The following is a 17,528-nucleotide window of genomic DNA, read 5'->3' as shown; positions in this document are numbered from 1 at the left end:
TTTGAGCAGAAATCATGCGTGTTAGCATAGTCTTCTAGAGCAAAATCATCAGAAGCGCCCTATGTGACGGGAGTCAGTAAGTTCCTTCGTCGGTCGAATATTAGGCAGACAGGGGCATCAAGCTAATATTTTCTTTCACTGTCTCCTTTTTAGAAATAAGACTTATGGTTGATCTAACCAGAGACTCATTCTAGAACCTGAAAGCTCTGGGCACGGTCTGTCCCATTTTGGTGGTCTCTGAGCTGCCACTTGTAGAAACAAGTGACAGTTCTTGCCAGCTGCCAACGGCCGTCACAACAACCACCTCTATTCACCTTTTCTAGGGCGCCCACAATTTCAAAGGGTATCAGGAAACTCGAGCAAACGAAGAAGTTTCTGTGTTTATTGTTCGAGGACCTCACGGAAACCATTTTCTTCCTCTTCCTCTTCTCTTCCTCTACCATCGCTGCCCACTCTCCTTCTCATCTACCCCCCACACACAAACACTCTCTATACCACCACCAAATCGCCATCTGTATACGAATATCAAGGACACTGCCTTTATTTCTCTCAGGAGACTTCTCCTATCTGCAGAGTAATGAATATCTTTAACAAAGCTATTCGCCGCCGCCGCCATCGGCCTGACTATGATGTCGACCTATTGAGTGCGGCCTTCGGCCTCCCATTTCTGCGTGGTAATGGATCTGGAAACAACAGCGCTCGCCGTGTGGCACTCGACTACGTATCTGAATCTGAATCTGAATCCGAATGTGGTGATGGTAGTGAAGTCGGCTCCGAGGGCGCGTCTTCTTCATCTTCTGGGGATGATCGAGGGCGGCGTCAACAACGTGGCCATGATACACCCGAAAGAGTCTCTGCGTCCCGTCCACTTCCTCATTCGTCTCCTCATCCTTCAAAGGGATCCCCCAAGAGAAAGAAACACCATCGTCGACATCTCGCCAAGTCATCACCTCGCTCAGGTCCTCGGAAATCGTCTCGTCGACGGGGATCTCGCTCGAGTTCTCGAAGATCGACCGCCGACATCATGAACAGTCAGCAGCAGCCTGCTTCTCATGTACGACCTTCTGCGACATTCCCCCCTCAATTTCCCTTTCCTTTGTCGAAGCAACATTATAATATTGTACAATCTTCATCATTTCCTATTCCTTCTTTGAGCCAGCCTCTCAGGGTCCCAGTATGTCAACCTTTCCCTCAGCAACCAGTGTATTATCATCACCAGATCAACTACGTTCCGCACCAGCCATCTCCCCTGATGCAAGTTCAACCAGCTCAGTATATTGGGCCTGTTTCCCAACCTGTCGCAGCACAAACTCCTACCTCTGGTCAGGCACCAACGATCTCCATGCCTCCAGCGGGTTTCAAAAACACCTTGAATTCAGCAGGGGAAGGGGGTGACTGCTACCAAATGCCTGGCAATCAGGGAGACACCAAGGTTTCCGGCCCGTTGACAAACGAAGTGCAACGCCTACAGAAGCATATTGAAGCCAAGATGGCTGACTTGGCCGAGGAGCCCAACAGCAGAATCTTGCGTCGCGACCTCCGCCGTCTCCAAGACAGACTGAATCTTGCCCTGAACAAGGCTATCACGGCAAGCAAAAAGTCTCACGCAAGACAAGTATCGCTCTCCACTTTCAGCGGCTTCTCTCAACCAGCCCCTGATAATAAGACTGCACAAGGAAAAGACTTTCAGCAGAGCTGGAAGCGAGAGCAATGTGGCCAGCGAGATGTGAGTCCTCAGCGCATCGAACGCCATCACGTTTGCACGGAGTGTGGAAACACGCGTTCAGCGCTCTACCACAAGAAGTTTCCTGTTGGCCCAGGACCATCCACCAAGATCAATCTCTGCGAAAGCTGCCGAGAGGTGGAATACAAACGAGGTGTCGTTCGTCAATACCACTTCTGTTCCAATTGTGGAAGTGCGAGGTCCAAGGCATTTCATGCCCAGCACCCAGTCTTTCCGGGAGAGCCAATCTTCACAAACTATTGCGATGCCTGTGTCCTGGAGTTCCACTACAATGGAAGTCTGCCAGACGACTCCGTAATCGGACTGGTAAGCCGACCAAATATCGTGAACATCAGACGACAGCTAACATGCAGTATCAGGCCCCCAGACTAAAGGACCACATAGCCAGACGAGCTGCCATTCAAAAGGAAGATGACATGGATTCTCTGACTGTAAATCGCCATCGGAATCGTAAAAAAGGAGAACCGAATGCCTCTCTTGTCCAGGACGAGGCCACCGAGTACGAGAAACAGGGTCCTACAGTCGAAAAGGTCCGTGGAAGGCGTCCTGAACCACGAGAGCCGAGAGGCACTGTCATTTCCCCAGAGTCTTCTTACTGTCCCTCAAGAAATACGGGGTCTTCCGGCCGCCGAGCAGAGCGGAAGTCATCGGGAGATACCAACACTGAGCCTACTCCTCCCTCCCCTCAGAAAGAAAGCCAAAAGCATCCTCGGAATTACCTGGCACCATATGTTGAAGACTCGTTTTCGACGGCTCACTCCAAAGGAGATATTCACATTAATAGCCATGAAGGCGAAATGGCTGGCCAGAAGTCTACGAATAAGGTTTACGAGCCATGGAAAACCCTTCCGCATGACTTTGTTCTCAAGTCCGCAATGGCCAGTGATCGGTCATCTTCAGATGGCTCCGGAAAACACCAAGATGCCACAGAAAAAGAACCACGTCGACCGCGCGAGAAGTCTCTTGACTCTGAACGATCTGACCCGAGCTCCTCCAAGTCTTCCGGTAGTAAGACTGTGAGATTCAAGAAGTCTGTTGATGTTCGTACTCCCTTGGCTTACGAGGGGGATACTGAGTTCTCAGAGCCTGAGTCTCCCACCAGAATGAGGCTCCCAGGATCCCCTCTCATCTCACGCCAGAAACCATCATATTACAACAGCTATTCGCCTGAAAGAAAGGCCACAGACAAGTACCTACATCCTCACTATGGCCAATCTTCGAGGAATAGTTCGGTACCCAAGCGCGAGAACATGCGTACGCCAGACGATTTTCGGCCAGGAGCACCTTCGAAGGGTTACTCCCAGGGTGCTTTCAGCAAAGATTTTGATAACGGCGGAGACTGGGATTCCTTTAGAAGCCCTGCATACTCCTACGTAGAGCAGTATACAGATAATAGCCCCTTGCATGAACGCCATGAGACAGACGAAGCATTCCAGGCGTCAATCCCCAAGTTTCACGACTACGGCTACCATGATCAGCATATGGAGTCCACCGCATCTCTCCCATCCCGTCCGTCTTCAGGGAGCGTGTTTTCATCCTTCTTCAAGAAGAAAAGGAACAAGTCATCTTCCGTTCCCCCGGGCGATCGAGCAGGCTCATACCCCCCAAGTCACAACTTTAACGAGACTGCCAGAGACAATTAGGAACGATTTGGCCCTCGCAGTTTCACTGACAGCCACACAACTCCTTGTCCCCAGCAATCTAGGTGCTCGTCAAACATCTTTACTGCCTCATTTACGGATCCTGGCTCGTGCAGTTTCATCGACAGGGATTCAACTCTTGACAAGACTGAGTGTCAAGCCAGCGGCAACCCTTATTATACACCTCGCCAGCACAGCTTTCCAGATTTTGCATACTGCCCTTCTTCTGTTAGATCTGATGATTCGCCAAAGAAAGAGCACGCTGGTGAGCAAGGCTCACCTGCCCAGTCAGACACGTCTGTATGGAAGAATGCATTCGATCCTATCCCAACAGTTGAGGAGGCGAGCACTGCTGATGACTCCTATGAGAGTTCATCTGACCATATTGGTGAGTCTTGACCAAACTAATGCTGTCAATCTTACCAACTGACGCTCTAGCCTCGCAGAGTACAAACTTATCGTAGAGTCTGCTTCTTCAGTCACTGAGGAAGACGACAAAGTATCTTATGATCAAGATTTCAACAAGTTTCATGAAATTATGCAAAACAATTCTTTTCATGATACATTGCCTTTTCAGCCTTTTATAGACGGCATCGCCGTCTAAAACTTGATAACCACCAGCATGCTTTCATAAGGCATCACCACACTTTCACTTCAGCCTAGTGATCAAGCTCCCGAACGAGAAGATTTGTGGAAATGAACCTTTTGGGAACAAACTGTATGAACGTTGGATGTATGTGCATCGACCCCTGAATGATTGGGTCCGGATGATGAAAAGTTGAAATGAGGGCGGTTACGAGAAATGATTATGATTTGTACGAAGGAGGATTATGATTGTACGACAAGCGCTCTTTTGGTAAACCTTGCTATTGTATTATTAGAGGTAGAATGGCATAATGCCTGATGTATTACGAACTGGTCCTCAACATGTCTTTCAATGATGAGATACGGACAAACTTGTTCAACTTGTGTGATTCATTTTCCGTCACAGCTAAGATATGTCAGTTGTATGAAAGGAGAGATGTGCAAAGTCTTCAATTACAAGATATACCATTTTCTATGTTGTATGTTCTGCATTTTCCCACATATACTCCTCCAAGATGCCATGATAGCAGGATCTATCTCCATCCAGATAAGCCCCTTTCGCCGAGAAGAATCATGAATCTAGCTGTAAGCCCCCATAGTTTCCTATAGTACCAGCCAATTCTCGTGCTTAGCCCATATGCCCGCCAAAGATGCCAAGAAAAAAAGAAAAGAAATCATAACTCCGTGTCCGTGGCAACAGTTCAAGGACTGGAGACTCAAGTAAATATGTACAAGCCTCCTCTAGCAAATCGTATATATGATGCGCTTCGTCACTGAATCGACAGGTTGTTGTCAGAGCTCATGCGAAACATCATAGGCTCACGATAGTTACTCGTTCCTAGTGCGCTTGCCGGTGAAGCCATTCGCAACAGAGGGGTTTGTCTAGAGTCAAGATAAGCGATGGCCTCCTTTCGCTTCTTCTCGAAAGCACGACTTCGTTCTTGTTCTCTTTCGATATTTTCTGTACGCTCCCGGAGATCAGCGTTGATTGCATCCTTAATCTTCTTCTTCTCAGTGGCCTCCTTGATCCTCTTCTCTGTCTTCTGACACGCAATGTCAAGCTTCTGGGAGAGTGATGGAGATGCGAGTTGCAGGCCTTGGTTCCCCTCACGCGCCTGTGAAGAAGCTCCCCAGAAACACTGGAATACGAGCTTCGTCTGCGTGCTCTTTCTATCGCCCCATATCATCACTGTGTCGCCGTTCCAAATCCGAGCCCAATGGTGTGAGGGGCCGCTGTGGTTCTTGGCATCAGAAGAAGCAAGTTGGTAACCATTGATGCTGATACCAACAGATGCTTTGGTCGAGATGTAAAACCCATACTCGTTTGGATCTCCGGCATCTCGAAGCCAAGGAGGAGGAACTTTATCAGGATCCTTTGAAGGGTCAAAGGTCCCATCTTCTTTCCAGAGTAGTAGTTTAAACGCATACTTCGGCACTCGAGATTCTTGTATATCTCTGAAGACCACAGTATTTGCCGGGCCACGGCCGAATGAGACTAAAGTATCTTTGATAGGAATACTAATCCCAGGGACACAGGACTCATGATGAGACTCAAGCACGCCAATGGCACGTCTATTGTGCTCATCTTCCTGAACCGGGACGATTATCTGCGTGTGCGTAGGCAAAGTGTCGGGAATCTGAGAGTTCTCAAGCGGGGCGGCAGTCGGAGGAAAATCCAGGGGCTCATCGGCCGCTGTGTCCTGGGGTGTCCGCGAGCTTCGTCGAGTTTGGTTGATTTGTGACCCGGCTTTGGAAACGGGAGAGAAATACTTCATCGCAAGATCCCACAACGGCGATTTTCCGGGCTCGAATTTTTCATTCCTTGCTGCCGCACCCCGCTCAAAAGCTTTGTGTTGCAAATGTGTGAGCTCGGGATAGTCGAAGTGCCACGTTGTCTTGTCTTGCTCCCAGAAACACGTCTTGTTGTAAGGCTTGTCGATTTGACGTCCTGAAGCTTGCTTCTCGGCAGATGGTACTTGCACTAGCAGTTTGTACTCTTCAAGTACGTCGTTTGCTAGATCTTCAATATTACCTTCCGACTTAAATCTTTTCATTGTAGGCTTTCCTTGGGGTGTGTTGTCGAACTCATCGCTTGTATCATATGACGAGGGTTTTCGTTTACTAGTATTGAAGTCTGCCGATTGCAGAGAATAACGCGATTGTCCAGGATTTTGCAGGTTTGGCTCATTCCCGCCTAGGCTCTGCGACGCCACGTCCTCAACCAGACTCTGAAGTTGATCCTCAGACTGAACCTGGGCCATTGAAATGTTATTCTGGCGATGTGTTCGGCGATTCCTATTCCTGGGCGTGACCAGATCGTCCGATTGATATGCTTCGTCTTCATCCTTGCGGAGGATTTCAGTCTCGTCTGCGCTAGGGTTGCTGCTGTTCTCGAGATTGAGATAGTCTTCCGGGATAACTCCTGAGCTACCAATCGCTGAGACACCAACTTCTCCGAATAGTCTTGGCTGGTTCGCTTCTAGTGGTACCGTTGGGGTTTCTTTTTCTGACTCTTCGCCCATAGAGTCACTGACCCTATCTTCTTCGTACTGTCTAGGTTGCAACTGGGAAAAGTTGTCGAACATGTCATCATCCGAAATCTCGTCAAAGGATTGTGAAGCATTGATGATAGAGTCTTCGCCGGAAGACCACGGGTGGCTTTCGAGTTCTGCTACGGTTGCTCGGTTTTCTGGCCGGCGCTGGAGCATTCTGCAGAGGAAGTCAATAGCTTGCTCCGATACATCATTCCTCTGCAGTGGTGTGATATTCAGCCGGGTGGTCATAATTTTGTGTAACAGCTCAGAGTAGCTGATGCCACTCTTGACAGGATAAGGAGGCGACGCAGTCAGAGCATAAAACAAGACCCCGCCTAAAGACCAGATGTCAACCGCGTGGTTGTATCTCTGGCCCGGTGGACGTCTCATCTTCTTTCCTCGACTACGTACACCGTCATCATCGTACTCGGCATATTCTGTATACACCTCAGGGGCACAATAAAGTAAGGTGCCACAAAACGTTCGCAGGAAGGTCTGTTCGCTGTCGACCATTTTCGACAAGCCAAAGTCGGTGAGCTTGAGATCAATTGGATTGAGTGAGTTTATGAGGATGTTGTCTGGTTTGACGTCGCGATGGGTGATGCTGTTGGCGTGTAGATACCCCAAGGCACTCAAGAGCTGCCCTGACATGGTTCGAACGACATCCTCCCTCAGAGCCTTTTGGTCTGAGATGAGTTTCCCCAAATCACCGCCGGGCACAAATTCCATAATAATGATTAGCAATCGGTCATCCCATTCAAAGTGCTCCATGTAGCGAACAATATGGGGCTGTTAAGACATGTTAGCGACGGAAGCGGGTAGCAAGGCGCAAAACTCACATGCTTAACCCGCTGCATGATCTTCATCTCATTCTCTACCTTCTGATCAAGGACGCCGTTCTTGATAAAGCGACGCTTTTCAATCTCCTTGGCAGCATATGGTAATCCGTCATACTTTGAGGTGACCCTGTGGACAACTGCGAAGGCACCCTTTCCGATCGAGCCGGTTCTATTATATTTTCCGGAGCCCGTCCATTCCCGGGGTGCATCTCTTCTTTTAGACAACGTCTGAGGAGTACGCTGCGTTATCTCATTAGTCTCTTCTCTTTTGAGATTAGTCTGGGCAGGTTGTTTGAAGAGATCAACGTGGCCGCCCGGTCCAGGCGTGATGGTCTCATTCTGGCGTGGTAGCCCATGACGTGTGAAGAAATCGTCGACTTTATCGGTATATGCTTGGTCATACTCATTATCACGCCTTGGTATACGGACTCGGAAAGTCAAGTCCCGGGCCTCCTTATGGAGATAGATCTTGATGATGGAGCCAGAACTCAAAACCCACTTGCTAATGGGAGGGTCACTTCTTCCCTTGGCTTGAGGGTGGGAGGTTAAAAGGTGATCATCCACAATGGTACCGTTGGTCGATTGGTCCTCAACCATGACAGTTCCATATTCGTTGACGTAAATCCGGAAATGAATGTTACTGATTCTTTTCAAGGGGTCATTGACAAACACAACGTCGCATCGCACAGGATTTCGACCAAACACAAAGCCGGCTTTCGGGTTCTTGAGGTGCGACGACAGACGTAGGATGATGGCATGGGTGCCGGTGCCAGTTGGGTTGGCGAGAAAACGGGCTGCTTGGTCTTCCAAGGCATAGTCGGGTTCGACGCCATCCGCTTCGTCCTTTCCAATGATGTGTGGGGAGTTTTCGCCGACAAGACGTTCGAGCTCGACACGGGCAGAATCGGAGTGTGGGTAGAGGACGCATATTATGTCGGAGATATCTTCATCTGAGAAGCCTGAATTTTGCTTCCCAACACGGCGCGGATCCAGAACATTCTGCGTCGCTTCCAGAGGGAGGTCAGCTCGAAGAAGAAAGAGCATTGGGTAGATGGGCGGGCGTACCTTGCGTGGGCTCGTCGCCGTCCATTGGAGGGACTCGAGCAGCCTACGCTGCGAAGCAGTGCAAGACTGTCGTAGAAAATTTCAATGGGGCCAAGTTGAGGCAAATCGTGAGGTCGTACTAAAAAGTCGAGGCGATCACGGGCGCATCTAGCAAGAGGGTTGAAAGTCCTAGGCGCAGGTGTAGTTGGGGTAACAACCAGCCAAAAGTTTGTATGTCTCGGCCCCGTTGAGTCGAGACAGTAGTTGTGCGAGTCTTGTATAAAGAAATTGCGTACCTATGTTGAGAGGTAAGAAAGAAAAGAAAAAGGAGACGAGAGACAGACAAGTGAAGAGTATCAAGAGTCCAAGAGAGGGGGGCAGGATGGAAAAAGAAACGACAAGGGACTTTGAGGTTCAAGTATTGGATGGGACGGCAGGGACGAGGGATGAGGGACGTCACGACCGACAGTTTCCATCCTCGAGGGTCAGGTCGCTACTGACGCTGGTTGGCTGATATCAATCGGAATCTGGATTAACGACGCTGGCTGGCCTATCAGATTGGAATTCAACCAGGTATTAGGCACCCTCTAGTGACCGCTTCTAGGCTGATAAATCCCCAAGAGAGCAAAGTCGCAGCGGGGAGAAGCCGTTTGAGTGCCGTTCATGATCACCAACGGGGCGGCGACCCCTTACCTCCACTGACTGACAGAGTGGAAACGGTCAGTACCTGGGTACTCTCAGATGCCTCAGCAACCAGGGAGGGTTTAAAAAAAGTCGAGCTCATCTGATTCAACAAAACAAGGTCACATCACGTTTCTTTTCTTGCAACACGGGCGCGTGAAAATGGTACTTGGGGCGCGTTCGAGTCACGCGCTTTGTCACTTCACTAACAATCACAGTTTACAAGTACAAGAATCTACGTCAGCTCATCAGGCGCCTACCAACAATGCTTTGCCCTCAAGACTCGCCTCCAGAATCGAGCGGGTCAAGCAAAGTCACTGGACAGCAACGCCTGCCAAAGGTCTCAGCTTAGTTCACCCAGCGCCATGAACCAAGAGATGGCTTTCTTCTCCATTCTTGCTATTTACGTCATGATATTATACAGAATTACAATTGAGTTTTTTTTTTTTTTCTTTCTTTCTTTCTTTGCTTTTCTTTTCTTCCGAGAAGAAAGAATTATACCATCCCTATCTATGAGTACCTTGTCTTGAATGACATCCAGCATAGAACCTTATTTGCACCTTGTGTACGGGAAATGTCAATTGAAGACACTATAATTCTTAGGAGAAAAAGAAATGTATGTTAAGCAGATTCAAAATGCATCTATAATCCAAGTATGCTGCCCTTTCCAAAGGTAATGCAGTCCTTTCTTTGTATGCCCAAGACTGTAACTATGCAATTGGTTTTCAACCCGCTGCCCCCAAATAAGCACGTCTTGCCAATTCCTGAACGCCATGTGATATATGCGGCCCCTTCATGTTTGCTCCAAATCGCTTCAATCATCCAAATATCCATAATCTCAGTCCAGTAGTGGTATAGCTAGACCCTTGCCCTATTCGGTATTAAAACGCTTGTCCTTGATACTGGGGATGAACGTTTCGAGTGGTCGGCTGAGCTCCAGGCGATGGACCGTATTGACCCTGAGGTGGTACGAAGCGAGGATCGACCTGCTGCGCAGCTCGGAGTGGTCGCGAGAAACTGTTCGCCTGTCCATGTCCTCCCATCTGCTGAGGTGCCGGTCCGTACGGCGATCCACCGGGAGTGTACTGACCAGCTGGCTGGCCCATTGGGCTGTATGGGGGAATGTTACCAGCACCCATCATTGGTTGTTGATATCCTTGCTGGTAGTTTTGTTGTTGATGAGCCTGCTGCTGGTACGCAATCTGTTGCTGCTGGGCCATTTGCTGTTGCATCATTTGTTGCTGAGCCATTTGTTGCTGCGCCATTTGTTGCTGGTACGCCATGGCAGCCTGTTGCTGCTGACGCTGGCTGATCGCATGCTGGACTGCCTGGCTGTTCACTCCTTGCTTCATCTGTTGCTTTTCTCGTTCCCGGGCCTCGATAGCACCAACTAACCCTGATCCAGAGGAAGCTTGCCTCTGGTGCCCAGGCATAAAACTGCCCTGAGAACCCTGTCTCTGGTGTCCTGGCATGCTGATCAAAGGTTGGCCGGTGAGGCGGGCAACATGCTCCTGCTCCCGAGCACTGAGGTGGCTAGATGTCTCCCCAGAGCTTGTAAAGTTCAAGGTCGAACCAGCACCCCGCGATCCTGGTCGTGCAAGCAGATCTGCAGAGCTGCTACGGGAGTGACGACCGTTCTGGATAGCTTGTAGCATGTCAGAGGAACTAGTTCGTTTCATGCCTGAGCTGGGTGAGCCGCCCAAAGTGTTGCTGGATGCACTCCGAGCATGAGCCGCCCTTTGCTGCACGAATTCTTCGGGGCTTAACCCGTGTGCATTGCTGGGAGGAGTTGATGCACCGGGCTGCCATGCCATAGTGCGCTTTGGGTCTGGGGATTCCTTACGTCCAAGAGATCCCTGAGAACCCGAAGATTTATGGGGTGGGGGCGTTGGTCCTTGACCCCCGGGTGTATGCGGTCTCTGTGATGAGCCGCCAGGAGTCAAAGCGCCGGGGGTTTTACTGCGGTCTTTAGTGGCTGCGTAGTTAATGGTTGGGCCGAAATTGATATTTGGTATATCAAAGCCAGGGTCTCGAGGGTCGGGCTCCTCAGCGCCACCAACAGTCTTCAGGACACCAGCTCGGGGCTTTGGTTCGCTGTATTGGTATGTATCTACAAAGTTCTTGAGGCTGCTAGTGGGAGAATTATCCTCATAATGACTGCTTTGGTTGCTCTGGTGGCTTTCTTGCCTGCCTGGGGGTCCTGGTCGCCTCTCCGAGTTCGGGGTGCCTTGTCGAGGTGTATGACGACCTTGGTCGAACGCATAATGGTCAATTATCTCATTCGTGGTGATCCCACTGCTACCCGACATGGTGTTTCCCTTAGAATTTTCAAAGGGGGCAGGTGGGGGAGGTCCGCCTGGCACAGGCTTTCGGTGACCCATGGGTCCCGGTGGTCCATTTGGCGGCCCGTGAGGAGGTCCGTTAGGGCGATAACCAGGAGGTCCAGGAGGTCCGGGTCGCCCAGGTCCGGGACGATAATTACCATGGGGACCAGGTGGCGGAGGCATATGACCAGGAGGAGGGCCATTGCCACGACCTCGAGGGTCTGAAGGCCTACGCCCATCAAAACCAGGGCCCCGAGGATCAGATGGTCTTCGTCCGTCAGGACCAGGTCGTCGAGGGTCAGACGGTCGGCGGCCATCAGGACCCATGTCAGGCCGACGGTTGGCATTTTGAGGATGGGGATGTCGCTGTTGAGGTGGCATACCGGGAGGCATCGGAGATCGCCGTCCTTCTGAAGTCCCAGGACGTGAGTTAGGCCCGCGGCCATAGGCATTAGGAGGCCCAAGCGGGGGCTGGGCCAGTGGCGATCGTGATCGTTGTTGGGATAAGTTTGCCGGAGGAGGAAGACTGTTGGAAGAGGGATCCTGATTCAGTGGGCTTAAAGCTTCACGCGAACGGTTGTCGTTAGCAGATATCCCTACGGAGTTGGCGTGTGGTGGCAGTACCGATGGTCCAGATCTTGCAGCGTCCACCTCATCTCCTCGTGGAGAAGGATTCGAATCATTCGGGCCACCCAACCCTCCAGCTGTGGCAAGCTGGGCCAGGGTTGTGACGGAAAGCCTACTATTAGCCCGCCTAAGCTCAGGGGAATGATAGGCTCTGCTGACGGGGCGAGCCTGGGACCCGTGGCTGAAGGCTGGGGGTCGTGAGACTGGTTCAGGAGTATGCATCTGACGCATGCCATCCAAGTCTTTCAGGGGAGGAGAGCCAGAGGGAGCTCGTTCATTCTGGTAAGCAGGACTCTCGTCACGGGAAGCTTGGTTATGGCGTGGAGCGCCAACGGGAGTTTGTCCACGTTGTGGCGAGCCTGAGTAAGGGCTATTACCATTGGTACCAGGACGGAAAGGAGGGCCCCCCAATTGGTTTGGGTCGGATGAGTTACGGCCATGTCCTCCGAAGGCAACCCTCGCAGGATCTGCGGGAGCTGAGTCTGTTCGAGTGCGCTCAGTAAGAGAGAATGATCGCGAGGATCTGGTTGGGACTTGTTCATCCGAAAACCCGGCCTTGGGTTTTGGAGGTCCATCACCAAAGCTTAGTCGAACACTCTTTCGACTGTTGCTTCGAGAACGTGTCGTGGGTGCATCATCGACAGCATTCATGCGAGTACCGGTACACTCCTTGAGCTTCTTTCTCCAATCTCTCTCGCCCCATCCAGAGCTACCATCCTCCAGAATCAGGTTGGAAACATCCAAATTCTCAAGATAACCATAGCGACGGCTCTTAGGCATAGCAAACATGAGAGATCTAGAGTCAAGTGTGCTGGCAACAAGTCTACCAGGTCGGCCGTAAAGACCAAAGGTGTCCCAGGTAGGAAAGAGGAAACGCAGCAGCATCTCGAATCCGCTGACAGCAGGGTGTGTCTCAGGCATGATGAAGACGAACCCTTCGGTAGACGAGGGAGGATCAGTGTGAATAGCAATGTTACCCTCAACCTTGAGTAAGGTCGACGCGTCAATCAATGACTTGGACTGGGGATAGATGGCATAGGCAGAGTAGGCGTCGGTGATGGTAGCGATTGGCTGCATCTTCTTTTGCTTCTTGCCATCCTTTCGCTGGTCGTAGAACTTAATATCTCCCTTGAGTGTGGGCACAGGCGATCGATCGTAAGGAGACCTCTTCTTGAGCTCCTTCTGGAGCTTGGCATACTGCTTCTCATCAGGAGGGGTGATAACACACCAGCATCGTCTCCAAGGCACACCAGCGCCGAATCGGACTCTAACCCATTCTTCGGTGGGGAATCGTGCCCTCTCCATGATGACACCAATATTGTTGAGCGATTTGCCCTTGCCGGCAATCAGAGCGCCAGTATAGGCCTCCTGCAGAGAGGAGTGCTCGAAAATAGCTAGTCGAATGCCAGCAGTCCATTGCAGCAGCGAGTGTCGCGAGTTGAAGTGGAGGAGATACCTGTTTCTTCCAGCCGTTGAGATGCTCAGGATATTCTGTAGCGGTTGCTCGTCTGAAGATCTTGTAGGCAGTGACTCGATCTGTGACGAAATTGTGTTAATCAAGTGTGAACACATACTTGGCACGCAAGCGAGTTATTTACCATTTTGATCGAGGCATCTGTCAAGTTGATAAACTTAGGCAAGACTTCGCCATCTTCGCCAGCTGCGTCTAGTTCCGCGGCATCCCATAGTGACAAGACTGTTCCTACAAGCTGGGCAAAACACTCTGTCCAGGTCCGATCAGGGTTGGGTTTGCCCTCTGTAAACGACTTTGTTAGCTGAACATCCTTGCAGCACATGTGTAAATAGTTGAGTGTGGAGTAAACTTGGCGCCGCAGGGGTGCAAGTGTGGAGGGGAACAAGCGGCAATGGAAGCTAGGTCGAGCGTACGTGTATTCTGGTCATCGAGTTTGAGGAAATAGCCCTCTTGGTACAGCTTGTTGGAATGGCTGTTGAGGAATGAAAAGATAGGCTGCAGTTCGGGGATAATATCCTCCGTGATATCCATGATGGGTGGTTGATGAGCCAGGACCATGGACGGGGGTCGTGACGATGCAGCAGATGAGCTGCGTCTTCGGCGAGCAGAGGGTTCGATCGGGGAGCCGCCGTTTATGGGAGTGCCATAATCTGGCCGCGAAGGCGGTGTGTTTGGCCGAGAAATGTCGGTACTGACTCGGTGGTCGGGAAAGGGTTCTGTTCCAGAGTTCGTCTTGCGATGCCCCGGTCTGTGAGGTGAATTTGATGGAGGAGAAGTTGAGGGCGGTGGTGTCTTTGTGCCCGCAGAGAACTGGGACATAAAAGAGAGGACTAAAGTATTGGCACCAATGAGTTAGTACAGCAAGGACGGGATGTGATGAGATGTTATGAGCGGAATGGTATGCAGCCCCCTGGAGGAAGAGAGCCCGTCGCTCAGTCCCTCGAACCAAAAGAAACGGACCCCTAGATGAACTAGCCAAGGGCATTTTGGGCCACCATACGTCAACGCATAGTGGATGTCAACGCCCCCGCCGTTCCGAGAGGTACCCATAAGCAGCCCACCCTGGCTGTGGTTACAGGCGTAGAGCTGCCACCGTGCAGTGGGCATCCACCATGACATGGGCAAGCCCGCCTAGACTTAGACTGGGCCAACGCCAGGGCAAGGACCAGCGAACCACTAGCGCCGTCTTCTGTCTTGTCGGGTCGTAAAGCGACGCAACGCAATGTACGCGGCGGACGATCAAAGACAAGTCCAGAGCTGGAATGGGATTCACGAATGCACAATATTTGATGGTACGCACCTCGATTTCGACCCATTTTGTCCACAATGCTCGGCCTGCAGATGAGGAAATTTCTGAGACAAAAATATCAAGAAGAACAAAAACCAGGCCAATTGGTGCCCAGAAATCACAAACAGCAAAAGGGAGAGAGCTATTCGGTCAGTAGTTGATCAGATCAACCGCGCAAGGGATGTCTCGAGAGGTGTGAGGTGCGTCAGCCACAATACTGACGACAGTCCGGTACCGTAATTTCCAGACAAGCTTGATTATCGCTGGGCATCCAAGATCAGGGCGAATCCAAGGTCCAGGAGTGAGGAGGAAAGAAGAAGAAAACAGGCCCTTGCGTGCGGGACGATTCAGATGTAGGTGAAGTGGGCGCTTCTTGTATGTGCGACTTTATTAGACTCTAGACTCCCTTTAGAACTCGGCGCCGGACTGTATCCATTCAAAGGTGGTGCTGCGGCGGGTGCGAAGGCAGATTGCGGATGCAGATACGGATGCTTCGGGCGACTGACATGTCAGTCAGTACTTATTAACCGGCCAAGGATGACCAGCCCTGGTACAGCTGGTCAAGGTCAAAACTGTGGTGAACTACCGTAAAGGGAATTTGCAGCAACTGAGCGAGCGACAAGTGACAGGAAGAGATCCTAGTTAAGACGACGCAAGTCTTGGCTCTGAATATGGGGGTGGTCGGTAATTTCTTATAAGCCGTGGCCGTGATTTCAGTGTAGGTACGTCAATACGCGGAAGCCGGCGTCGGCGGGCTTGAGAAAGATCGTCACTCGGCGGACGGCGGCGATGGCAATTGGATGTCAATGTCAAGGCCAACGGCACTTTGTTAGTAGTCGGTGCAGCGCTGTAACTGCTCGCCTTGTCTTGCGTGCGTTGAGCTTCAAATAAATGGAGATGCGTCGTTCAGAACGGCCCCCTTTCCCAGGGTTTCGACTTGCGGGCTTTCGTTGTTTAATAGATCTGTCAGAGGCTGGTAGGGACCCAGAAATCGCAATGTCAAGAGCAGGTTTTCTTGGAAAAAAGAGGACCTCCAACAAGCTTCAAGCCTGGTCCAATGCTGCGATCTCCAGACAGCGCGGGGGTCCCTTTACTGATAAGTCCCACGAGTTGAGCAACTTTCAGCTAGATTTGTCTCCGGAGCTGGTAACAGGAGGGTCCGGGCTTAGTCGATCCTGTTTGTTTGCTTGCTTGCCTGCATACAAAAATGTGCTTTGCTCTGCTTTCCTTGCAGCCGCGTACCCCCGTACCCGTGCAGGATGGTCCGGTCCAGTCCTTTGATGAACGATTCGCGATGAACGAATTGAGTGGTGATGGACCTGGTCGATGGCATACGTCACTAGCAGCCGGCGATGGTCTGGGCGAGAAGTCTAAGTCTAGAACCGACACCCTCAATTCACTAAGAGGACCCTCTTAGCACCTCTAATGTACTGCACACCGAGTAATGAGAGCAAAGTCGGTGAGCCAAGAGAATTAAAACGGAAATAGAAGTACAAGAAGTGAATCAGGGAATCGAACAGAGGTTGGAGGCTGTGAGAAGCAAGGAAGACTACAGCATGCATACAATAATGGCAGGGTATCGTATTTCTATATACTTGACATGGAGCCTGGTTTCAAGTTGACGACGCAACTTGAAGACGAAAATAGAGCTCAAAGAATGACAGAGAATGAATCAGAGCCTTCGCAAGGCAGGCCTTTGTTTCGCAACATGCCTTTCACTAACAGGAGAGATGCTGAATGGACAGTTGGACGTCCAGAGAGCCATGTTGGAGAAACATGCCATCCAATCATTCTGACGCCGGATCAGTTGTCTATGACCCAGCCAAGATCCGGAGACATGTGTGGTGCAACGTGAGGAGAGGCCGCGCGCATCTGGGCTTCGATCCGCTTGGCGCCGGCTCTCACCAGTATCATACATTTGTCTGAGTCGGCTTTGATTTGGTATCCGAGCACACAATCTGGCATCTGGTGCACATTGCCCAAACAGCAAGACTTGGAACTCGTGGCGGCGCAGCAGAGCTCAAGCAGCCAAGGCAAGATTGCAACAAATCTTGTCCAAACGCTTCACGACTTACAAACGAGGTGACTTGGTAGTAGGCAGGTAGGTAGCTTTGCAGCTTGGGTACCTGCAGTATTTACCGCCGATCCACTGCCCAAAACTACCTAACCGTACAGGCCAATGTGAGCCTATAAAAGAATATTCGGTAGACAGTAGCTGGGATTCTCCCGCTTCTTCGGAGCCCGTAGAGCGGCGTTAACGACGGGCGGGATACGGACGGAGTGGATAGAGAGAGGCATATCCCGGCAAAACAGATTCGTCACTAACTAACGCCATCTTCCAATTCAAGGCTTCTTGTTGCCGCTCGCTCCATCAATGATTTCTCGCGGGATCCATTGAATGCGTCTCAGCGCCTGAAGCCCTGCAGCCAGCCACCCTAGTCGCGATTCTCTTGTTTCGCCCATGTTGCGGGTATCGTCCCATCCCGTCAGCTTCCTTCATTGATGGATACCTACCGCCTCGTACCAGCGAAATTACACCATACCAGCAAGCGAGCTAAGTCAGCGAGCCAGGCCTCGTATTGCTTCAATGTATTTCGCCAAGCCTCAACATGATATCTAGACTTTGTTGGTCTGACTCCACCATTCTGCTTCATGGATACGTAAGCGTCCAGCCGCTAGGATTTGAAGAGAAACTGTTCGGAGTATGTACAGTCAGACAGTCACTATAAGCGGGCTTCGCTCAGTAGT

General features: G+C 51.0%; 3 protein-coding genes across 3 annotated transcripts; 1 reads left to right on the top strand and 2 right to left on the bottom strand.

Annotated features, from left to right (window-relative positions):
• Positions 1-577: 577 nt before the first annotated feature.
• Positions 578-3,988, top strand: FMAN_01148 (uncharacterized protein; the record flags this gene model as incomplete). Its single annotated transcript, XM_041831497.1, has 4 exons — positions 578-2,050; positions 2,104-3,333; positions 3,388-3,772; positions 3,831-3,988. 4 exons carry the CDS (start codon positions 578-580, stop codon positions 3,986-3,988), a joined length of 3,246 nt encoding a protein of 1,081 aa, XP_041676484.1.
• Positions 3,989-4,739: 751 nt separating this feature from the next.
• On the bottom strand, positions 4,740-8,432 carry FMAN_01147 (uncharacterized protein; the record flags this gene model as incomplete). The annotated part of the gene is made up of 3 exons (XM_041831486.1): positions 4,740-7,292; positions 7,343-8,349; positions 8,408-8,432. The coding sequence occupies 3 exons, from the start codon at positions 8,430-8,432 to the stop codon at positions 4,740-4,742; spliced, it is 3,585 nt and encodes a 1,194-aa protein (XP_041676483.1).
• A 1,516-nt stretch (positions 8,433-9,948) lies between these two features.
• Positions 9,949-14,808, bottom strand: FMAN_01146 (related to CAF120 CCR4 Associated Factor 120 kDa; the record flags this gene model as incomplete). Its single annotated transcript, XM_041831475.1, has 4 exons — positions 9,949-13,554; positions 13,617-13,774; positions 13,906-14,322; positions 14,793-14,808. 4 exons carry the CDS (start codon positions 14,806-14,808, stop codon positions 9,949-9,951), a joined length of 4,197 nt encoding a protein of 1,398 aa, XP_041676482.1.
• Between the last annotated feature and the right edge of the window lie 2,720 nt (positions 14,809-17,528).

Source organism: Fusarium mangiferae, assembly GCF_900044065.1.
Source record: "Fusarium mangiferae strain MRC7560 genome assembly, contig: FMAN_scaffold001, whole genome shotgun sequence".
In the NCBI taxonomy this organism is placed as follows: domain Eukaryota; kingdom Fungi; phylum Ascomycota; class Sordariomycetes; order Hypocreales; family Nectriaceae; genus Fusarium; species Fusarium mangiferae.
This window is presented reverse-complemented; position numbering and strand designations above follow the sequence as displayed.